The sequence below is a fragment of the Rhamphochromis longiceps genome, linkage group LG19 (assembly GCF_057381845.1).
Source record: "Rhamphochromis longiceps isolate RC_006_pf linkage group LG19, R_longiceps_female_GT1.1, whole genome shotgun sequence".
NCBI lineage: Eukaryota > Metazoa > Chordata > Actinopteri > Cichliformes > Cichlidae > Rhamphochromis > Rhamphochromis longiceps.
In genome coordinates, this window is record NC_140575.1 from 30,123,369 (window position 1) to 30,146,562 (window position 23,194).

Here is a 23,194-nt window from a genome sequence, read left to right on the forward strand (position 1 = left end):
CCCTTTATATGGAACACACACACACACACACACACACACACACACACACACACACACACACACACACACACACACACACACACACACACACACACACACACCTTAGAACCATGTGGGCGTGGCTTTGTTCTGATGTTTTTTTTGTGTGAACTGTCTCTCAATAAAAGGCAGCAAGGGAGGTCAGATGTGAGGTCATTTTCGTGGTGGACACAGGCCTCCCTTGCGCAAGTGATTGATCGATCGACTGTCTTGTTTTCTTCATGATGAATAAGTCTCTAGAATTAGCGGGGCTTGTGGAAACATAGACCCAACAGCCATGACATTTGTAGGTTTAACAAGGATGATTTTGGGGATTCCTGCTGTTGTTCAGATAAAATAAAACATTTGGATCAGGCTCCGAAATACTGACATTCAAACTTAGAAAAGAGAAAAAATTTAATTGCAGTATTTTTTTTTTTTTTTAAAGTTCATTGTGCTAAAAAAAAGAAAAAAGAAAAAGAAATTCTACAGAATTCAAATCTTCAGTCATACAACACAGCACCAAGCATATACACCGACAAAATGTGAACACAGACTCCATAACCAGAGAACAACGTGATATCAATCTAACCTAACAGGACCAAGAAAACGTGGGCCTGCACTAACAGAGGTTTAGTCACAGCACAGTGTCAAAGTCCAAAAAACAGAAGTAGAATAACATTATGGCAGAAAAAACAAACTTATATTAAAAAAAAAAAAGAAAAAAGAAAAAAACGATTTGACTGTTCAAACAAGCATCAGAGGTTTAACTCCAGCGGTGGACATCCAGTGTTCTCTCGCATTAAGCTAATCTCCGTTCGGAGCTTTTCGTTTTCCTTGAAAACACAAAGAATTGCACAAATTTGATTGATGTCATGAGTTATCAGTATTCACCTGGTCATAGAAAAGCCTTCTTTAATCTTAGAGGAGAACATAGTTACCTCCTGAAGTTTTGTGTTGTCCTTCTTAAGCTTAACGAGATACTCAATCCTCTGTTTGTGATTCTTGTGTCCCACAAGTTTTCCATTCTCCTCAGACAGCTTAATGTTCTGTTTACGGAGAACCTCAATCTCCTGTAAGAAAGCACAAAAAGTTGCAGAAGTCACAAAAGCCACCTGTAGGTTCACAAATGTGCAATATGCTAGACCCCGACCCATAGCAATATATATAATACTGGCTCTTTACCGATATCCGTATCAACATTTATAAGAGCCAATAAATGAAAATGTATAAGGGTAAAGAAGAGAGGGGAGAAACACCCTGAACTTCCCTGTTAATAACACAGGGAAGATCCAGAATCAACCAGCTGATCAGAGCTGAGTCAGGCAGAACATAAAGGAGTAATCCCCAATTCATAGTGACAATAAAATAAGATTATTTTAAAACTGCACTTTAAGGACTCATAAATAACTACACATAACAAATGTTAGAAAAACAAAACAACAACTCTGTTGGCAACAGTATTAGTCTTAAAAATACTATATTGTCTTTGTAAATCTGGACCCAGTGTTCCAGATGTAAAATGAGACGGCTATGCATAGCACAATCTTTGTATGGCACATGATTTTTACCTGGATTAATTTCTCTTCCTCCACTATCCTCTGGTTCGTCTCTCTCAGCTCTAGACAGCGGTTTCTCAGCTCAGTGGTGAGCTCTTGAATGCAGGTCTGAGACTGAACCAACATAGACTCCTGCGCCTGCAATCTAATCGCAGAGAGGAGAAGAAAACAGAGCAGGCTGTAAAATCTGAAGCTTAAAAAAAGGTTTGAAGCATTATGCAAGAGCAAACAGATCAATCTGATGACACCAATCCATGCAGATGCTTACTTTTTTTGAGTTTCTGAAAGCTTCTGCATCATTTTGCTCTGTTAATAAATACAAGAGAAACAGGACATGAATAATTATCGGTAACTTCATTAATGATAGAATTTTAAAGCAGAAGAACAGATGCAGACCTTCTCTGTTCTCTCCTCATCTAGCTCTTTAAGAATGGAGTGCTTGAAGGCTTCATTCAACTCTTCACTGAAACACATGCAAGGTAGCATTATTTATTTTATTTATACTTTTTCATTATAGGTGGCCTGAGGATTGCATAATCTTCAAGATACTCAACCCGTTATTATTTCCATTTTGGGTCATCTGGTTCTGCTTAGTGTAAAACTTATCAAGCAAAGCCTGGATCTCCATTCGAACCATCTCTTTCTCACTGAGCTGCGTCTGGGAGAAAGGCAATACAGTATATGAATGTTGTGTATATATTCAAATAGGATGCATTCATGACAAGCATTTCATGAAAAATGCAAATAAAAAAATATTTAAATACAGCAACTTCAATAAGAACTTCATAAAGAACTTATTCGAATCTATAAAAACAAAGCTACTTGATATAAATCAGTCTAATTATGAAAAATTATAGATTCATTAATTTTTCCACAAATATACCTTAAGCCGTTCGATTTCCTCATTTTTGGCAGCTCTCTCAGCATTCAGCTCTGATAAAAGAATTTCCATGGTCATCATGGAAGAGCGTCTATTCTCCAGCTCCCGCTCCTGGATTTCCAGCACCTGGCTCAGGTCCCTGTTGAAACTTCCAGGGGTACAGGGTGTCTTAAATTTAAAAAGAGGGAAAAAAGAAATAAACAAGAAAGTTTGTATATGCTATGTTCTTAAGTGCAAATTTAAAAACATACATTTATGAAGGGATATTTAACTTCTTCACGTTCACCAGGTATGTTAGGGCTAGGTTAAACAAGCACACATGGTTGATAGGCAAAGATTTTACACTTTCTGACACAAGCCTCTACTTAACTTCAGCTTGTGACACCCTGACGTTTGGTTTTTGTGTCTTCTTCTGGTGTCGCATTAGAGATCTTTCATATGCAAGGTGAACATGTTAACCATGAGACCACTGAGCCATGACTTGCAGCTTCTCAATTTGGGTAAGCCACGGTTGGATGTTAAGCTAAATTTGGGCACCAGTGACCAGGTAGATGTTAAAAACATAAGCAGGTTTTACCCGAGGAAACGATTTAGGCGTTACTGTCGGTTCAACGGGTGGCTGGAAAGCTCCATTCCTGATAGTTTTCTCGACAGCTTCTTGCTGTCGTTGCAGCTGGTAAAAGGTAGAAATTAGGGAAATTGGTAACATTGATGCGTTATTTGATTGACTTAATTGAATAAATAAAACAAAATAAAATAAAAAAACTTTACCTTCTGCTGCAGATTCTGTATAATGACATCCTTCTTGGCGGTTTGCTCTTGAGATGCCTGCAGGAGGCTGTTTTGCTCATCTAAGACTTTAGTAAGCCTTTCAACCTCCTCAGTGGCATAAACAATCTCCTCCTGCAAAACCTCAACCTGAAGACACACAATATATACAATTTGTATCATCCAACTCATTCTTTGCTCTTAATTACTTGTGATGAATCTACAAAACACCACAAATTCATTTACAGTCATTTCATTACCTCTATTTTGTTGGATGCCACCCTCCTGTCTAAAGTTTCTTTAAGGTCACAGATTTCTTCCTGCATCTTACACTTTTGCTCCTTGATGTTGTCCCTTTCACAGCATGCAGCGTTGCATTTGGCCTGGAAGAGCAATGAGATTAACTGTATAAAAATGCACTATAAAATGGTTGTGTAACGTAAAGGGTAACTACAGCAAACAGTATAAGGATAACGTAGGAGTAAGATTACAGTGATGTCTCTGATATCTTCATTAAGATGAACAATGGTCTGGTCCTTGTGGCTCAGCTCACTGCGGAGGTCTCTGGTTTGGTTAATAAGGTCTAAAACAACATCCTGTAAAACATTACAAGCAGTTTTTAGAAGGGCAGTAGAAATACAGAAGCCATATTTGAGGAATTAAAGATACGAGGCTTACTTTTTCCTGTTCAGTCTTCTGTTCCAAGCTTTTTATGCTTTCCTTGGCAGAGGTAAGATTTTGTTCAAGATCAGCAAGAGTGGACACCTTTGAAACAAAAATGAAACAAGCAGGTTTAACGACTAGGCTGCAAATACTTATATGAAAGTTTTTTTATTTGCAGAGATACACCTTGTTCTTAAGACTGACCTGTTGTTGATTTTGTGTTATCAAGTCTGAGACTTGTTTTTTGAGTTGTGCATTCTGCTCCACTGTTTCAAGAAGTTCCCTGAAGGATACGAAAGCGACCCATGTTAATGTAGTAATTTAACATTTTAGGAGACAAAAAAAAAAAAAAAAAAAAAAAAAGATTAAAAGTTTTAACTGTGCAGAACTTACTTTGATGTACTTTCTTTGTTTTCCTTTAACTGGGAGACTAAGGTGTTTGTGTGCTCCTGCTCAGTTTGCAGAGAATTATTCAATTTCTACAGTAAAATAAATAAATAAATAAATAAATAAATAAATAAAAATCAAGGATAGAAAGTAAACATCATGGCAACATTTTCAGACAAAGCTGTCGTAAACCCTGCGAGTTCACTCACCATGATCTCGGCTTTCAGTTCGTCGATCTCCTTCTGCCTGTCATCCAGCTGCTGTCTTGACTGATCAGCCTCAAACTTGGCCTCAGCTTGAAGCTGGTCAAACGAATCCTGAAGTGTCCGATGCTGCTCCAGAAGCTGCTCCCACTCCAGCCTGGAATGAAGATGTTGTCACGTGAACACATCAACATACTAATGAGGCCACAGCACTGCAAAAAATAAGAACCACTTGAATCCAGCCCCCTCTACTTTATTGGCTGCTTTACTGCTATTTAACTGGATTCAAACAGAGGGAACTGGGCAAACTGTTTTCTGTAATGAACCGTTACAGCTCTCTGGTGATGGCCACACATATTTTCCTTCAACTCTATATTTAACGCGAGTTGATTTGATAGTCTTTATGTTCCCATAAAGCTAAATGTCACACAGTTGTGTAACACACAGCGCCATTATAATAAATTTATGGAGAAAGCACATTTATCAGTATTAACACAATCCTAAACTGAATTGAAAGCTTTTGAAACAACATCAACACAGATTTGTTTTCAACAGACTTTCCATAATTCAGCATCATTTTCATCAACTTCAATTCAGTTGTTCTACATGTGGTTCTACATAGCATGGCTCTCTAAGAAAAAGAAAAAATGTTGTCCACCCCAGTATTTGACTCATGCTTACTGGACTTTGTCAAGTTGGAGCTGTGTGCTGATCAGACTGTTGGAGAGCTGACTCATCTCTCTCTGCTGCTCGCTCTGACTGTCTATTAGCTTGTTCTTCACAGAGGCCAGCTCCTTATCGGACGACTGCAGCACCAAGCGCAGGTCACGGATCTCGCTCCTCAGAACTGAAAGAAGTGCAAAAGGACCGTGGCAAACTTTTCCCATCGCTGGCTAAAGTCAAAAGTTCTTACATTTCTTAAGATGAGCACAAGTTCATGCAATCAGCAGAAACATCACAGACTAACCTTCTGCAGCTTGCTGTTCAGACTGAAGGCTCTGTTGCAGGTTGTTAATAGTTTCTTGCAGACAGAGTTGATCTTTATTCCAGTTATTTCTTTCAGTAGAAAGTTGCTGTACAACAGTGTAAATAATCAGGAAATCAATTTAAAAAAGGACATTTTCCAATTTCTCATGCAAATTAAACATTTCTACCTCGTCCTTGCAGTCAGATTCCTGAGTTATCACAGCCACCTGTTCCTCAAGTTTGGAGATTTCTTGCAGCATCTTGCTGTTCTTCAGCTCCTCTTCATTCAACTGCGCCTGGATGCGGCTAGCTTGATCCTGATGACAAATCAGAAAAAGTTTAACACAATAAGTGGACTTTATGCGGTCATTTTATTTGCATAGTATATGCAGACAAAAATCCACACTGCTTTACCTGCACTTGACGCAGTTCCTCCGTCAGGGCCATCTCAGTCATGTCTGATGGAGGCTGCTCCGACCAAATGCCGTTTTCATTACCGTCCATCCCATTCAGGTGCTCCGGGCTGGAGAGCGGCACGAGGCGGGACCGCAAGTTGTATCCTCTGGTGGGCGTGCTGAGAATCTGGTACAATAGATATTTCATTATTGAAGCCCAATTCATTTTTTCATAATCCTAAATAGAGATTGGACCTAATGTTACCTTATAGTTAGTCATTTTTGCAACGACTAACCTTTAGAGTTTCAACATGAATTCGGTTCAGTTCAGAAACCTCCTGTTTGTTATAAGCATTTGTAGCTTCCAGAATCTTCTCCAAATGTTTGTTGGACTTCTCAAGGTATCGTTTCTCAGACTCGAGCTGAGCCATCTGCTTCCTGAAACACAAAGCACCACTTTAATCTTCGTGAAGTTTATTTGTGATTTAAATAATACATATTAAAAATTCTTTTAAATACATTTTTGACACAGAAATCAAAGCTGAGCTGTGTTTTCATATATGATACCTCTTCTACAAGAGGTAGAAGGGATGTTAACATCAGATTTATATTAAAGAACCTCTTTAACTCTTACTTGGTGACATCTTTGTACTCTTCAAAAGCCTGAAGGGCCCCTGTCAGGTCTGACTGTCTCTGAAGGAGCTTGGCATTGAGTTTCTCAATTGTCGCTGCCGAGGTGGTATCTGTAGCCACAGAGGCTGAAGAGACTTCTGAAGCTGTGGAGCAACAAGTGATAATTAAAAACAACAGTATATTATAATTCACAGTTTTATTTTTCCAAACATAATTCTCCAATTTTTGGATGGCAATCTTACTTTCTGTGGGTCTCTCTGACTCCACAGCTTTCTGAAAGGCCTCTTCAATCTCCACAGCAACTTGGGCTGCAACTTCTTGAGCTTTCACCACTGATTCAAGCGAACGTAGCTGACGGTTCTCCTCTCTGAGGCTGTAATTCTCTGCAGCGTAGCGAGTCATCTTTGGGTGATGTTCAACCTTGTTCAAGGCAGAAGTGTTTTAAAAAAAATAAAAATAAAGAGTGTGGTGGTGAAGAAAGTGAGAAATTAATTATGGCACATGTAACCTTGCTTTTGCCATGTTGTTATATGAAGAAAAATATATATGCCACTGGAGTGTATTTTGATTTTAGTTTCTCCTACAGCTTGCATCTATACAATATGCAGATATAGTTTCAAAGCCTTTAATTTAAGCAGTGGGCTGACATTTGTACCTGATCCTTCAAGATCTTAATCTCTTCTTTCAGCTGATCAATCAGAGCCTGAGAGTCCTTGTCTGACAGCAAGTTTTCCCCTGCCTTCAGTTTTTTCTCCAGGCGAGAGATGTGGTCTTCTCGAAACCTGACAATCATTCGGCTGGAATGGATAAACTTGTCTTTTTGCGCCCAGGCCTCCTCTAGTTGGGCCACCTTGGTGAGTAGCGCCTGAGAACAATCAAACGTAACTATAAGTTTCACTATAGGTTTTTAAAATACGTGGCAAAATAAACAAATAAAAGCTTCATCTTGCCTTTTTTTCCTCATCTTGTTTCTTCCACAGACGAATAGCAGACATAAACTTTGCTTTATATGAGACATCATGATGAGTCTCGATGGATGAGCCTGGATTGGTTAGAATAAAAAAAAAAAAAGTAACTTAGCCTATGCTGAACTCTAAAACGGTTTAAACAGGTTGTTAACGGGCTGAACATTAACATATGTTTGATTCATTGTTACCCATGTGAAGTTCAGGTCCTCCTGGTGCTATGTCTCTCCCATAGTCCACTCCCTGAGATGTGAGCGCCTGAGCAAGCTGCTCCTTCAGCTTCTTCACTTCAGCCTGCAGCTGCTTCACATTTCCCTGTGTATCTTCATTGATGACAGCCTGGCAAGGCACAATAATTATACAGAGATAGGAAAAAACTGTAGTGAGAAATCAAGACACACTTGTTAATTCTAAGTTTTAACTAAGTATTTGGCTCTTATGACTTATACCTTATTTTTGATCAACTTTGCTCTCTGGGCAAACTGCAGGGTGGACAATGTTTCTCCAAAACACTTTGAACCAGGGTGGACGTTGGCTATGATGTAAGTCTTGGCATTCCCTCCAAGAGAGTCCTGAAATTACAGTGACAATAGAATTGTTAATATATCTGAACATTATTTCACATATAATTCCCCAGAAGTTACACTGTGAAATTTTATGAATCTCATATATTCACTGCAATCCATACTCTACAACCTAGGAAATCACATTTGCAAGTTAAGACCTAAAATAAAGAGAGAAAACCTTAAAAATCAAGCACTGCAACGATAATGCCTGACTGTGGCGCATGTCTGCAATTATTATTTCCATGCTACATCCTCCTGAATTTGCATCTACACATACCCTGAGCAGAAAGGTGAGCTTTGAATCCCTGTAGCAGATGTGGCGATTCTTTCCATTAGACACGTCCACCAGCGCCATGATCACCTGGCCAAGGCACATGAGGGAGCGATTGATACTGCTGGCCTCCTGAGCAACAGAAGCAGAGCAGACAGCAACTTTTAGAGACCATAAAACAATGTAGGTCCAATAGTGTGAGGGCATTAAGACACAAAGCCTTCACCTTCAATCTCGAGCCCTCTGTGTGTGTGTCTTTCTGCCTCTCAGACCCTGCCAGATCAACCAGGTTCAGCTGAGACATTCGGATGTTCACCACTTCATTGATGGACTCCTTGGACTCCAAAGTCATAGTGAACACTGCGTGGGATCTCGAAGACTCGCGATTCATCGAGGTAGAGGCCACACGTCGATTGCGCCAGCCCATAGAGAGCACCTAAATGGTTTAAAACACACATTTTATACAGTCCCACAGCTTGTTTTGTTTTTATGAAACTGGATAAATTCACATACAAGAACATAAAGGTTTCATACATTCTAATTGGTTAGACAGTAAACATAAGAACCATCAGCCACAACAAACTGGGACTTTATACCTGGTACGCTTCAGCCGCTGAGTTCACAAACTTCTCCACGACTCCCTCAACAAAGACACCTTTCTTGATGTTCTCCCTGAGAAAAAGGCTGGCTGAGGCCGTGTCCAGAAGGTCATAAATTTGTTCATTGTATATCTCAATAAATGAACATTTGCAGAGGAAACTCTTGGACTGAGAAGACTGTTGGGGAGGGGAGAACAAGTGAAAAATTCATTTAAAGAACAAATTTGAACAATATGTCTTTCAAGATAATAAAATGTTAGTGCTCACCCTTTCCACTTCCCTGTTGATGAGAAAAAACAGGTACTCAAAACTTCGAGGAATGACCCCCCTTAGATCATCTGTGAAATTATCCAGCTCGGATGGCCCTGAAGCAAAAGAGAGAAAAATTATTTTAGGTTATATGATTGTTCGATCATATTTATTCTAAAATGTAAGTGATATTACAGAAGCCGCACCAAGCATGGTGAAGGTTTTTCCAGAGCCTGTTTGTCCACTGCAAAAGAGGAGACCAATAAGGAACCAAATGGGTAATTCACATTAAGCACACTGAAGACTGGCTGTGCCATAAATTGATTTTATGAAGTAAAGAATGGGAAGATCACTTACTAGGCAAATATTGTACCGTTATATCCATTCATGCACGACTCAACAATATTCTTGGCCACACTGGAAAATACAGCATCCTGTAGAAATGTTACAATTACTTTTTTAGCCATAAAAGCTACATCTCAGATCAGTAAAATAAAATTTAGACAATTAATATTAACAGTGACACAGTGGCATTTTTATAACCGAATAATCAATAATGTGCCTCAAACCTGTGTGGTGTCCATATCAGCAACATGATCATAGGTGAAGGTTCGTGGTTCTGGTTTTGAGAGCAAACGGATGGTGTTTGGTGACGTGACAGAGAGACACAGGTTCTGATCGCCATCTGTGGTCAGCCCAGTGTCCCGGGTCAGAGGTCGTACTCTGACAAAGACTTTAATAGAGTCGCTCTCACTGCTTTAAGCCCAGATAATAACACGACAAAGAGCAAGATATTTAAGGTGAAAATAGCAAGAGTTAAACACTGTTAAAAAGAGCAGCTGCTAATTTACTGCATGGTTGTTTTAACTATAACTATTGTCTTTCCAAAAGCATCAAAATAACAGTTAAAGTGGCCTCATTAGCCACACACCGTACCAGCAACAACACTATGCATTATTGCGTGCATTATTTCATTACATTGGCTCATTTTTATTTTACTTTTCCTGCTCCATAAATGTGCTGCATACAGCTGAGAAATTTATTTTCACAAACAGATTACACCAACATAGTTTGTGAGCCTGCATGTTTGCTAATCCATACAAATTACAGCCCTTTTAGAGATCAATCCTAACGATGTGACCAACTATCTCACTTTGGTCATTACATTTAGTCACTTAACTCCTAATCATAAGGAGGGAAACAGTTTTCTTTTGATCCTTCTTGGTAGCAACAGAGTTAGGGTCGTATTAGTATGAAGCAGCTCTGGTTTCATTTTACCGTTATCCTTTTAGGTTTGTAGCGTCAGCGTTTTAAACTAAAAAAAACAGACGGCGTGACAAAGTATGATTACCTGGCAGCAAGGTGAGCTGAATCAGCAGAGCCTGTTAACAAAATCATGACCATGTTAGATGTTGATTTAGCTTTGCAAGTCGTTTTTAGAGCTAAAGCTTCATTAATAATACAGCGTTCAAGTATCATGCTTAGAGCTTCCATACATACTCGATGCCTGGCATCGAGTTTCATAGCAGCGTTTAAGCTAATTTTACTCCTGTTAGCTGAACAACAAAAACATGCATTTGTGCTGCTCTACCTTTCCCACTGGAATTCATTGTTGACAGCCGAATATTCTCAGTTTCCTGGTAAAATATATTTTTCACAACATTTCGATTAACAGAGGCAGAAAGACAGCACTGTTTACATCCTTCGAAATTGGCGGGCAAGTTTGCTCCTACTTCTTCTTCTTCCTTAGTTTTATGAACAGACTATTGAACGGGACATACCGCCACCTGCTGTTCAAGTGAAAACTGTTAATTGTTTGTTTTGTTCTAGGGATTTTGTCTTGTTTTGTTTAGGTGAGTGAGTATTTCCAGCAGATCCCAGGAACGACATCCCGAAATCTCTTTCTTAACCCTGTAATATGTAGGGACTTTGTTACTATCAGTCTTTCAAGAAAACAAAATGTCAATTGTAACAGTTTCATAGGCATAACCTTTTATTTTTTGCATCAGTAAGGAGATACCAAAAGAATTATTAGCCGAAAAGCATATCTTGGTATGGTGTGAAGTGTGCCCCTGATAATCTGAGACAACTGGATAAGTGGAGAACAGAAGAAGTGACAAGACTGAAAAACTGTCCACAGCAAATGAACAGTATCTGAAAGTTATGTCCTTAAGAAATAGGACAAATCTAATAAAGACCTGACATAGGACCTGCGAGACACATCTGGCCCTTCAGTTGATTCATCAACTGTTCACCGAAGCCTTGTCAGAAATAGATTTTTGACAACCATATTTCCACTGACACTGACTGAAAATCAGTAGCAGCAAGTCTTATGGACTGATGGATCCAAATGTGAAATGTCTGGTTAAAACTGTCAGTATAGAGAGGTATGAAAAAGGTCCAACAGTGTTTGTCTTCAGACATCTGTAAAACACAGTAGAGGATTTGTCATGGTTTGAGGCTGCATTTCAGTCGGGGGTGTTGGGGACTTTGTCAAAAGAAAGAGCCAAGATCCAAAGAAGATCTTTGAATGTCTTTTTTTAACCTCATATACTGCAGTTCTTTGTATGTTTTTACATGTTTCAATAAATCACTGCACCTATATATTAAAAGAGGGGGAGGAGGTCAAGACTTTTCAACAATACTGTAGGTAATGTCAATAAACTACCTCTTAAAAGTTCCGGGTGACAATAGGCTAATAATACAAGTTTAAATACACAAATCAAAATGCACAATGCTTATGTAGGTAAAGAGTTCAAAACTAAAGAAGACTAAAGACACCCGATTAAGAAATTTTCAAGCATAATACTAACAGCCTGAAGGCAGAAATTAGAATGATAATTTAAAAAATCAGAATAAAACAAAAACAACCAAAAAAGATAAATGATGAAAGAAATGATTGGACATAAACAATGTCATTTGGATCACGTTAGACTAATGATGCAGACGCTCAAGTAGCTGTGTCGTTTGATGAAGTAGATTATTGATAGATAAGTAACAGACAGAAAACCTACTTCACCTACGGGATGTACGTATCTAAGAGTCTAATGACAGAAAATAAAAACAAAAATAAACTAATCCCTTTCTAATGTAGTAAAGTAATTCAAAATCCAGAACTGTAACACAAAACCTTATCGTATTTTTTTTCTTTAAATATATGTTGTTGTTTTTATCACGCTGTGTAGTAGTTTTGGTTTAAGGAGTGTGTAACATTTTATTTTAGAGCACATTACCTTGCCACTCCTGTCATCTTTAAAGCTGACTCGAGTGCGCAGTCACCAAAATACATCACATCCGTTCTTTCACGGATTGGCTGCTTAACCGGGAAGTGCGTTCCCTTTGAACGCTTCCCCCGATCTAATTGGTGAGTTTCACGGCTTTTAAAATCCAAACGGTTGTCACCCACACAAGGCGAGGGTTTTTCAAAAACGACTTTGTTTCTTATCGTCACTGTATAGACGAAGACCCGGTTTCTCTCAGCACCATATGTTTTATTGAGGTAAGTGGTAGATACACGGGATTACAGTTTAGTATGTTATTTCTGGCAATGTTTGGTATTTTAAGATGTGATGTTGAGATTTTATTTTCTTCGACTTTCCGTTAACTAAAGTGTACCGGTTAGCTAGCAAAGGTGCTATTGTCACTTTACTGTTGACGTTAACTATATCAGTGCTAGTGTGTACAGGGTGTCGAAAGTTGAATTAGCTTTAATGAAAAATTTGGTAAAATTGAGTAGGGAGTAGATGTCTGTTTGTTGTAACCTAACCACATCGTGGCTTGTACTCTGCGGTTTATGTGCATTGTTGTTCTCTTACTAATAACTAACGGTTGAATGAAACACTGCTCTCCTGGCATCCATCAGAGACAGTTGGGGGTTTATCTACCGCTTCAGTGCCAGCAAACGGCTGTCTTGTACAGCCATTAAGACACCAGGGAAGGTTAGTTCGCTATCCATTATTTGTAACCAGGTTTGTAAACTTAGGCATGCTAACCTTTGGCTACAAGAAATCACGTGTTGCTGCTTGGTCATATATGCGATTCATGTAGTTTAACCAGTTAAAATAACTTGGAAGACTCATTCCTCCCAATAATGCTTCATTCATCTAGGGCTTAATACGTGACTTAGACAGCATTAAGTCTAAAGACTAAAAGCCAAGGCTTAGATAAATATTTATATACCAGGATTTATCAAAATTGGCGGATAAATATTTAGGATTTTATTTTAAACTGATAATGCTATATTATCTAAAAGCATTATTTTTGTTACCAAGTTGTTGACATTGACTGCCATTTGAGTGTGGAAAAAATAAACTCTTCAAGACCATCTGGTGGCCAAACCATGCAACTGCTGCAGCGCTAATTCTACCTAAAATATTTTGTTGTGCACAAATGCACAAAACAAATGTAGTAAAGTGGTGGGATCAAAGGCAAACGGTAGCCTTACTGCAAACCACCCGGAGAGAGGAGTTCAAATGAGTTCTAAGAACTTCACCAGGAGAAGTACCGACTCAATATATCTGCCTTGGTTCTTGTGTAAATCTTACATTATTTTTCTCTCTTGCTCTCCACCCACACTGAGTAAACTGTAACCAGAAGAGTGCCTTATCAACTGGTTGCAGCTTTAAGACTGACGCCTCCTTCAGTGGTGAGGGTTAGAGGTCCCAGTACAGTCGCATAACAGTCTTTTCCTCTATTTTTTTTTTTTTTTTTACAGGATGAGCTCTGTTGATGTTAATGATGAAAATCGTGGGGTCTGCCCAGGAGGAAAGCACAACTCTCCTAACGACATATTTGCCCTGGATCAGCCGACTGGAAGGCCCTCCATCCTACGTCAGACAGAAAACCTGCCCAGCAAGACTGTACCAAAGGGGGTAAAAGTAAAAAAAAAAAAAAAAAAAAACAACTTTCATCCCATTCCATTGTATAGTCACAAGGCAGTGTAGCCCTGGGCAGAAAGCTAATGCTAATGACTGTCTTTCACTCTTTGACTATGATGAAAAATTATTTACTTTTGGTACTATATGAACTCTGACCTCAGCCTGTTTGTCTCTAACCAGTGTTAACAGAATTTTAATAAGATGGACAAGAAAACCTATATGAAGAAAAAGAAAAGCAGTTATTTGTAGACAAAAGGTTTTTCAAGGCTCAAAACCAGGCCTTTTGGGGGCAGCTGGCTACTTCTGACTACTGACTAAATAATTTTTGTGTAGGTTTGTTTTCAGACTCCAAGAAGAGACCCTGTGACTAAAAGAATTCTGTCTCCCAACAAGTCTGTCAATTTGTTGAGTGTTGACGAGAATACGAAAGTTATGGATTTGGATAAATCAAAGTAAGTAAATGAGTGTCATTCACCAGTATGCCTTCATTGAACAAAGTGTTGCATTTAGGTAACTTATCATGTTTTGGGTTTGTAGTACTTTGCCACAGGAAGCCACTGAGCAACTCAAAGAAGGTAATTTATTTATTTTTAAACTTGTAAGTTATGAGCTCTTTATGTATTTTCCCCCTACCACTGCTGAGAGATTAGCAGATACCTTCATTACTTTTTTTCTTTCCCCCTGCAGAAGTGTCATCTTATCCCGATGACAACATGCCAATACAAAGCAGAGGTGGCTATATGCTGGATTTTGGAAACCTTGATGACTTCAATCCATTTCAGGGGTCTAACAATATGGCTCTCTCACCTATGAGGCCTGCTGTTGAAAACCCCCCTGCAGATCATAGCAAGTCTGAAAACACACCGCCAGTGAACATCGTGGAGGAGCCTATCAAAATGGAGTCTGCACTAGATGAGACCCTTCCATTCAGCGCGTCTGTAGAAAACTCACTCGCTGATCTTTCTGCCGATATCTGCTCCACGGAGAGCAGTGTGGTTATAGTGAAGGTTCCAGTGGTTGAGGAAGACAATTCATGGCCTGCGACACCTGATGAAAAACGGCTTGGTGTTGCGTCTTCAAGCACAGATCAAGAGAAGTCGTCCAGCAGTTTTGCAGAAGATGCTCCACTCTCAGCAAAAGGTTCTTATAACTTCGATTTTGACAACCTTGACGCAGTCAATCCTTTCCAGACTGGTGGCTCTAAAATTCCAAATTCACCTGTCCTTGGGCGAAAGGTGTCAAATGAAGATGCACTTGCAGAGGAAAGCAAACAATCTGTTGTTGAGGTGGCCCAAGAATTGCCTGTTCAGCACGAGGTGAAGCATGACGCTACAGTGGATCTGATATCTGCCGACACAGCAAAACCCCCTCCTGCTGAATCCCAGCCGGCTGATGACCCAGTCAAGGAAGGCCCAACCAAGAACGGGCCTGTCAAACTTGAATTCAATTTTGATGATGGTGCTGAAGTCAAACGGAAACCGCCACCTAAGAAATTTGGCAAAAGGCCAACTGGTGTAAGACCTAAAGAGCCAAAGCAGGTGTCTGATGTCAAACCACCAAAAGAAGCTGAAGTGAAGCCTGAAGTCAGTTATGGTGATGCTGATGCTTTACAGCCTAAAAGTTCTTACTCGTTTGACTTTGAAAAGTTTGACGACCCAAACTTCAATCCTTTTGGCACAAAAACGGCCATAAACAACTCCCCCGTGTGCAGCAGGAAATCCAGCCCAGAACCAGTAGAAACCGCAGTTCAGGAGCAAACTGATGTCCCTGTGACAAAGGAGGCTGAACCGCCAGCACGGTAAGAGAAAGTAAAGGCTTAGTATCGTTATTATTAGCAGCAGATGCTTCACTTACCAGTAGTGCCATGTTTCACTGTAGATTCACTCTAAAAGTTTTCATCTTCTCAGTGCTGAAGACAGTTTGCCAGCTCCTGAACCAAACCATGTACAGGTAAGTTGGAGGAATGTACTTTGATGCAACTCTCAATATATTGTGTATGTGTGGGTTGTTTTTAACAAACATCTGTTTATTATGGAATGACAGGTTGCAGATAACAAGGTTGTCTCTGACCTTGACACCAAACAACCAGTGCAGAATCTCCCTGAGTCCTCTGAACCCTCTCAGCCTGAGCAGAAGGCACAAGCTGGCATGCTAGACTTCAATGACGAGTTTGTTCCTGGAGCAATGTGTGAGTAATTGTTGGCTTCAGCTCTGTTTGAACCAAACCGTGCTTTTGTTCAATCCTTAGCAGTAATGGAAAGCTCTTACTGCTTTTAACCCACGATCTTTATCTCCAGTCATGACCAGTGACTTTGATGGACAGATTGACTACCTCGAACAGTTTGGGTCCAGCAGTGTAAGTGCTTTCTTTATCTTTGCTAAATGACTAAATCCTCAACCACAAGGTTCAAAGTGTTTACATTTTCTCATCAATAGTTCAAGGAGTCCGCACTGAGGAAACAGTCCTTGTACCTAAAATTTGATCCCCTCCTGAGGGAGAGCCCAAAGAAGTCTGCAGGCCCGGGTGCTCAGATTCAAGCCCCCCCCCCTGCTGCCCCTGTTTTACGGTACGGTGTAGTTCTGTTGTGCTGCTGCTCTCACTGGACATTAGAGCCGAATTTGATCGGCTTTTGATTTTCTGTAAAATAAATTTATCGGAAGGGAAACCTCTTCACTTTGTTCTGTTTAATTCAGGCTTGAAACACCACAGACTGCAGATAAAGTGGCAAATGGTCCACAAAAAGATGATTTCAGACTGCTTGACGATGCAGCAGCATCGGTGAGTCTCTTGTACTCTGTCCGCTGGACCGGTAATTTCTCGTCGCCTTTGTTATTTCTGCTAACTTTGTTGAAATCTTCTCCACTTATGTCATCTAGACTCCAGTCCTTGAGAGCTTTGTCCCTCCTTTCCCGCAGCCAGCAAACAGCGAAGATGCTATCATCGAAGTGCTGAAGTACAGTCAGAAAGACTTGGATGCAGCAATCGCCAAAGTGCAGGCAGAAGTAGGTTGTCTGGCTTTTCACATCCATACAGCATTTGAACACAAAAACATCCACATTAAATTATGATACTTATTTATTTATTTTAAAATAATCAGGTTTAGCCACACTTTAAACACAAAGATCAAAATTTGTATCTACATGTAGCAGCCAATCAGAAGGTTAAAAGTAAAATGGCACTAAAGTAAAAAGGCCAGAAAAGATCAATGGGATTATTTTGAATTGTGGTTTATGCAAAGCTCCTCTGGATCCAAAGAATAAATGCTTGGCATTGAAGTTGAGCGTAATTTTTATTTAAAAAAAAAAAAAAAATTGAGTAATGGGTTTTCTAGATGATGGGCACCATTCTTAGTCTCAAGGAAAAAATAAAGTGTACATTTCTCTCTCATATAGGGTAAAGAAAAAGAGGACCAGTGGAGTATGAAGAACAGTAAGCTGCTTGATAATGAGCAAGAAATGAGGTGAGCTGTGCATCATATTAAAATTTCTTGTTGTTTTTATATAAAATCAATTTTGAAGATCTTTGACCACATTTTGTCTCCGTCATAGGAAAATAGTAGCTGAATTTGAGCTCATGATCACAAAGATGATGGGTAAGTTATATGTACATGTTGCGCTCATCAGAAGGGTTAATGTGTGGGGTATTTTGTCAAACATTTAATTTAAAATTTCCTGCCACTGGTCAGCTGATCAAGAGAAGGAGAGGGAGGTGGCCCAGGCGAAGCTCAATGCGGCTCTGTTGGAGAAGGAGCAACTATGCAGCGACCTGAACGCTATGGAGAGATCTTTAGGCGAGCTCTTCAAGAGGCTGGAGAAGTACAAGGACGTTATAGAGGGTTACAAAAAGGTCAGCTCATGGAAGCCAGACAAATGTTTGCTATAATTTCAAATTATTATTATTATTTTTTTAATGTTAAGGTTTAAATGTTGAAATATTTTCTGCATCCTCTACCCAGAATGAAGAGACTCTGAAGTCTTGTGCACAGGACTACTTGGCAAGGATCAAAAAGGAGGAGCAGCGCTATCAAACACTTAAAGCTCACGCCGAGGAGAAAATTAGCCAGTAAGAAACTCTGGCCTTTTATGTTGAAGCATCAGGAGACTTGCGTTGACTAACTTGAATTTAATTCTCACCATCAGTGCAAATGAAGGAATAGCTGAGGTGCGATCCAAATACAAGGCTGAGGTATCTGCACTTCAAGCACAGCTGCGTAGAGAGCAGCTGAAAGTGCAGTCACTGGAGAAGAGCTTGGACCAGAAGGCAAGTCGGCATGTTGTTTTTCATGAATTTGCAGCAGTATTATCACTTTTCTTCTCATTTCTAAATTCTTTTCTTGTTACAGGAGAAAGAGGCAGAGGAGCTCACCAAACTTTGTGATGAACTCATATCCAATGTGCAAAAGGGCTGAACTTGGTTTTAAATGCTGTTTGCTTCTGTTCTTTATCTTCATGTCCAGAGTGTCTTCTTGTGTGGTGAACTGTTTGTCTCTTTCAATGTTATACTGTAAAAAGGTTAATAAAAAGGATTTATTGATCTGGTGATCATTCTTGCATCAATCTTTAGTTTTGCTTGTATGCTATACTCAGGGATTCCCAAACTGTGGGCAGGTGAGGTACTGCATGTAGCCTGCAGTTATAACAGAATTTATTTTTATTTTTTTTCATAAAACAATTTTTCAAGGTAAATCACTTTGGAGTGAGCAGTTAAGACTGGGTAGACCCCATGGGATTTTCTTGATGTTCTAAGTGGATTGTGGCACTTCTGACTTTAGCAATGGCTGATATACAGGACCCTGACCACTAGAGGGCAGTGCATGCTCTCATAATTTAACCTTCTCAGCTGGATTTTGTATTCTAAGCGTTATTTATGGACACGACAATACCACAGCTTTTTGACTCAGAGAAACACACCTGCTTTAAAAACAGGCAGCTCAGTGTACTCGGCCGTCATCTGTCTGGAGCCAAAGCTCATCTCCATCCTGCCATACTTGCAACAAAACAAGAGCTCACTTGATACAATGCTCCCCTTCTTTCCTGAGTAATCACAGGGTCCTGTCACATCACTCCCACAGCAGGACAATGCACTTCCTAAATGGTGAAAGGAAATCCTACCTAGATTGGAGTTGAATGAGTAGATGGTGGTGGTGCAGACTAGAGAGGGGGGAGGAGAGGGTCAATTCACTTAAATGAGAAAAGATGCTGGTTGTTTGGTGTAGTCTTGCAGGGGCCATCACTCATCTATAAAGCAACTGTGAGACTGCTCTTGTGTCTGTACAGTATCTATTCATTCATCCCAGCACGTTCTGCCCCTCTGTGGGCATGCCCTCTGTGTCACCCTCGACGGACACTTCAACCCACTCAAAGGAAGAAAGCTGACCTGCGTGCCCTGACGGTTTCATGAAAGGTACGCCTTCATCACAGTGCACACTGCAGCTTTTAACTAATACCCAAAATCCACTAATCTTCAGGAAGAATGCATCTGTTTTTGTTTCTGGTCATTTAATCAAACTATCAAACCTTCAAACTTTTTTTTTTAAACCTTAGAGTACATCAAATAAGATTGTCAAATACAACCAATTACATACAAAAAATACCTAAATATTGGCATGAAGTAAATGTGAATAAACTGAGTGACAATATTCAAATATGTACTATACACAACAACGTAATAACATTACATAGATATGCAAAACGCTTTACTCTGAAAAATAAACCTTTGATACATTTTTTAGCAAAATAAATTAAATAGTCATCAGTTTGATTATAAATGACTACAGCTTCATGAACTGTGGGTGGAAAAGGTTGATGTCAAAAAGACTCATCTTCTCTTGTTTGTCAACATACTACTGACTACAGATGGGAAGCTACCACAAAAAAGGTTAAAAAATGATAATGTAGACCAACACAGTTGACATGGCAATGTAATTATTCCACTCTGTGAAAGACAATAAACATTTATCAGTCTATTCTATATCACTTTTGACAGAAGTCAGGGATGGAAAAAGGTAACATAAAGGATAGTGGTCAGCATTCCCAGCATAATGCATCTTTAACAAACAAAAGGACAACCTGAGTAGGAGCGTAAAACCAGCCCTTTTGTAAGTCTTGAGTACCATTTTCATCTGTGCGCTCCAACAGCTGAGCATGTGAAAGATAAAGACCAACTTTCACTTGAGAAAATGGAAAATTCATCTGATGAGGAAGACCTTTCAGCTGGTCCTAATAGCTGCTATTAATCTCACACTCTTAAAAAATAAAATAAAAACATCCCCGTCCTTTTTAGTAAGTGCCCGCCAAGGATTGATCCATTTGTAGTGGTGTGAGAATCTGACAGGTATAAAAAAAAAGAGCAACAAATATGGAAGTTTTTATGTAATAACAAAAGGTGTGTATCACTGGCCACTGTTTTTCCACACATTGTACACTTTTCCAACAATCTCCATTTTAAAAAATTAATGCCAGGTGAGTGTCACTCCAGAGTTCCTGTTCAGTCCGCAGCTTAATGTCCGCAGCTTAGAGGAGAGTATTTGGGAATATTTGGCACTAACACTGAAAATGAATGTGTTGATGCTGATGTACTTTCCCATCCACGTGGGAGTGAGTGTGTGTGTGAATGTCTGTGTAGATTTTGGGGTAGATTTTAGCGGGAATTGTTGGTCCTCCCTGGCCGAGGAGGAGCTGCTGCTGCTGCGCGAGGTACTCCTCATAGTTCATGGATGTCACACAGTCTTTCTCGGGGCTGGAGGAGCTGGACGAGGGAGCCGCGCAGCCCCTGTCCCGCTCCCGGTGCGGCAGCCGGTGAGAGCTCTGCAGTACCTGCGCGGCCGGGGAGCTGGGAGGAGGACAGTGTTTTCTGCTTTGGCAGAACCACAGCAGCACTGTGCCAAAGATGAACACTATTACTGCAGGGATGCCAATGATGACAGGCCAGGGGAGGGAGCTGGAGGCTTGCGGAAACATCGGTGTTATGTGAGGCTTAGTGTCTGTAAAAGAAAATGAGATTCCAGCTTTTAAATGTTTCCATACTCTGTTGTCTGCCAGCAAACTAACAGTTGTAGTTTTATTATCACATTACTTGTTGTTATTCATCGCTGAATATGGGTTGCTGAGAAAACATATGTTTGATTTAAAATCATAAAACAGAACAAGAGAGGAAAAAGCATGAATTAAAGTTTAAAAATGCTACATTTTTACTGAATGATTAATAATTAATTGATGGGAAAAATAGCCTAATTAGTTCAAAACATACTGATGCCTCCAAAGGTACCTTTTCCTGATTTATGCATGCATATACTATTTGCACTAATGCAGATACATAAAGAAAAAAACACAACATTTTTGTATATGTAATTCGATTGATAGGTTGATAGCACTGGGCTTTATCCAAGCTTTTCTACAGTTTACTGTAACACTGCAGACAGACATTCCTCGAGCCTCACCTGGCAGCACACTGAGGAAGGCACTGCGGAAGCTGTAGCCCATGGTGTTGGCGCCTAAGCAGATGTACATGCCGGCGTCGTCCTCCTTGGCGCGGCTAATGAGCAGCTTGTTGAGGTAGGAGCCGTCGGGCCTCGACCACACCTCACCCGTGGGGAGCACCACAAACCTATGGTCCCCCACCTCGATCGTGGAGTTGTAGCGGCTCTCCTCGTTGGTCTCCACGCGTTTGAGCCACTGAATGACCGGCTTAACGTCGCTCCTCACTTTGCACTGGAAGGACGTGGTGCCGCCGTAGTCTACCGTTGTGTTGACCGGGTGGGTGCCTGTCAGGACAGGTTTGGAGTTTGTCCTCTCTGAGTGAACATACAGAGAAAAACAAAACAAAACCCAACTTGTCAAGATGCACACAGACATCTTTTGACATGACAGCCCCTCTGCGGACAGAGGAGGTCTTAGTCCTCCACGCTGTTATTACCCTCAGGCTTAGAACTTATAATTGACATTGAGGGAAGAATACCACATGTAACACAAGAAGTATGTGTGATTAGTTTCCTCTCTTTCTTTGCTCCTGGTTGTACAGCACACATTTCTCATGGGAAAAGGGGGGGGGGGGGCAGTGGGTCTGGCAGACAGCTGGGCTTTAATCAGCTCCAGATTGGGTGGATGGTCTCTAAGCTGAGCTCTCTCCCCTCTGTACAAACACCAAGGCACAAGCCCCCACTCTCAAACTTGCGTTCTTAGTATTCTTCTCATATACATGATTACACATTCATCCATGCAGGAAGAATATGGATACGGCATGTTTTTCCTTGGTCATAATCAGACCTGAAACAGTGATTAGGCTGTCTGAATTTCCTGCAGCGATGTACATAAAATCACAAACATGAGACGCACAAACAGCAGTAACCATTTAAAATAATTTGCTCGGCCTCATCTGTTAGCCCTAATAATTCCAGGTGAGCGTGCTCGGTATGTGTACAGCTCAGCTCTCTGCGGGATACTCACGTATGACCTCAACTTTGTACGTGGCGTTGATCTCCCCGGCACAATTGGAGACCCTGCAGGTGTATTTGCCGCTGTGCTCTGGCATCAGATTCTTCAGACTCAGAGTCCACTTCTTCTGACGGCCCTCGCCGACCTCCTGCTCCGTCAGCGGCCGGTCGTCCTTCAGCCACACGATGTCCGGTCGAGGGTTTCCACTGGCTGCGCACTTGAGCCGCACTGAGCTGCCCACTGGGCGAGCTATCACTCTCTTCCTCATCTTTGTAGGTTGAGTGAAGCGGGGACGCACTTTGGAGGAAAGTACAAGCTGGTTACTTTGAGTAGATAGTATAATTTACCTTTTTTCTACATTTCTCAAGTGAGGTTTTATGTTTCTATTGATATCTATAGAGTTTCTAAAAAATGTCCTTATTTCCTGACCTACACATACTTTTATGATGGTGGAAGTTTGTATTAACCCTCAGAGGTCTGGAGGAATGACTCTGACTCCTAACCCTGTGCTATATGAATATGTAGTATTTGCTCTTTTTAAAAAATTATTCTCCCGAGTCTTAGCAGTCAAAAGTAAAATAATAATAATAATAATTCTAACCAACATGCATCAAAAACTATAAAGATATTTAACAAAAAAGGACTTTTTTTCTTGTCTCCAAGAAGGACAGTGTTCAGGGCTGGGGTTCTTGGTCATTACTGATGACTTAGACTTAGACAAACATGTAAGTAATCCCTGTGAGCCAAAGGTTGAGGCTTCAG

At 40.3% G+C, this 23,194-nt stretch overlaps 3 protein-coding genes across 8 annotated transcripts in view; 1 reads left to right on the forward strand and 2 right to left on the reverse strand.

The window, feature by feature from the left end:
• Nucleotides 1-511: 511 nt before the first annotated feature.
• Nucleotides 512-10,870, reverse strand: kif15 (kinesin family member 15). Of its 3 annotated transcripts, none has more exons than XM_085391720.1 (35): nucleotides 10,714-10,870; nucleotides 10,474-10,504; nucleotides 9,692-9,875; nucleotides 9,480-9,556; nucleotides 9,329-9,366; nucleotides 9,141-9,238; nucleotides 8,871-9,050; nucleotides 8,501-8,710; nucleotides 8,281-8,406; nucleotides 7,887-8,009; nucleotides 7,629-7,776; nucleotides 7,423-7,514; nucleotides 7,128-7,337; nucleotides 6,715-6,892; nucleotides 6,474-6,615; nucleotides 6,136-6,277; nucleotides 5,859-6,026; nucleotides 5,633-5,761; nucleotides 5,446-5,551; nucleotides 5,160-5,325; nucleotides 4,485-4,635; nucleotides 4,282-4,367; nucleotides 4,093-4,171; nucleotides 3,904-3,990; nucleotides 3,717-3,821; nucleotides 3,486-3,608; nucleotides 3,229-3,375; nucleotides 3,035-3,130; nucleotides 2,461-2,625; nucleotides 2,132-2,235; nucleotides 1,974-2,040; nucleotides 1,846-1,883; nucleotides 1,590-1,722; nucleotides 960-1,091; nucleotides 512-854 (listed from the first exon to the last, which is right to left on the reverse strand). In XM_085391720.1, exons 1-35 carry the CDS (start codon nucleotides 10,730-10,732, stop codon nucleotides 777-779), a joined length of 4,158 nt encoding a protein of 1,385 aa, XP_085247846.1. In that variant the 5' UTR covers nucleotides 10,733-10,870; the 3' UTR covers nucleotides 512-776. The 3 variants fall into 3 exon arrangements, with proteins under 3 accessions (XP_085247846.1, XP_085247845.1, XP_085247847.1); XM_085391719.1 differs by having other exon boundaries at nucleotides 9,692-9,878; XM_085391721.1 differs by having other exon boundaries at nucleotides 9,692-9,741; nucleotides 10,714-10,793.
• A 1,608-nt stretch (nucleotides 10,871-12,478) lies between these two features.
• On the forward strand, nucleotides 12,479-18,533 carry tacc3 (transforming, acidic coiled-coil containing protein 3). 3 transcript variants are annotated; one of them, XM_085392454.1, is made up of 17 exons: nucleotides 12,479-12,621; nucleotides 13,837-13,999; nucleotides 14,333-14,451; nucleotides 14,537-14,574; nucleotides 14,687-15,797; nucleotides 15,907-15,949; nucleotides 16,043-16,187; nucleotides 16,297-16,355; nucleotides 16,436-16,566; nucleotides 16,694-16,778; nucleotides 16,877-17,002; nucleotides 17,393-17,460; nucleotides 17,549-17,592; nucleotides 17,686-17,846; nucleotides 17,956-18,062; nucleotides 18,140-18,260; nucleotides 18,343-18,533. In XM_085392454.1, the coding sequence occupies exons 2-17, from the start codon at nucleotides 13,838-13,840 to the stop codon at nucleotides 18,406-18,408; spliced, it is 2,586 nt and encodes an 861-aa protein (XP_085248580.1). In that variant the 5' UTR covers nucleotides 12,479-12,621; nucleotide 13,837; the 3' UTR covers nucleotides 18,409-18,533. The 3 variants fall into 3 exon arrangements, with proteins under 3 accessions (XP_085248580.1, XP_085248582.1, XP_085248581.1); XM_085392456.1 differs by having other exon boundaries at nucleotides 16,916-17,002; XM_085392455.1 differs by having other exon boundaries at nucleotides 13,837-13,993.
• A 382-nt stretch (nucleotides 18,534-18,915) lies between these two features.
• The window catches only part of LOC146647062 (fibroblast growth factor receptor-like 1), a 36,616-nt gene continuing 32,337 nt past the window's right edge, over nucleotides 18,916-23,194 (reverse strand). Inside the window, exons 5-7 of one of the 2 annotated variants that reach the window (XM_085392458.1) lie at nucleotides 22,445-22,729; nucleotides 21,439-21,792; nucleotides 18,916-20,982 (exon numbers count right to left, since the gene is read on the reverse strand). In XM_085392458.1, coding sequence (XP_085248584.1) covers nucleotides 20,543-20,982; nucleotides 21,439-21,792; nucleotides 22,445-22,729 — 1,079 coding nt within the window. In that variant the 3' untranslated portion in view covers nucleotides 18,916-20,542. The remainder of the gene's footprint in view (nucleotides 20,983-21,438; nucleotides 21,793-22,444; nucleotides 22,730-23,194) is intronic. The other variant, XM_085392457.1, reaches the window with a different exon arrangement.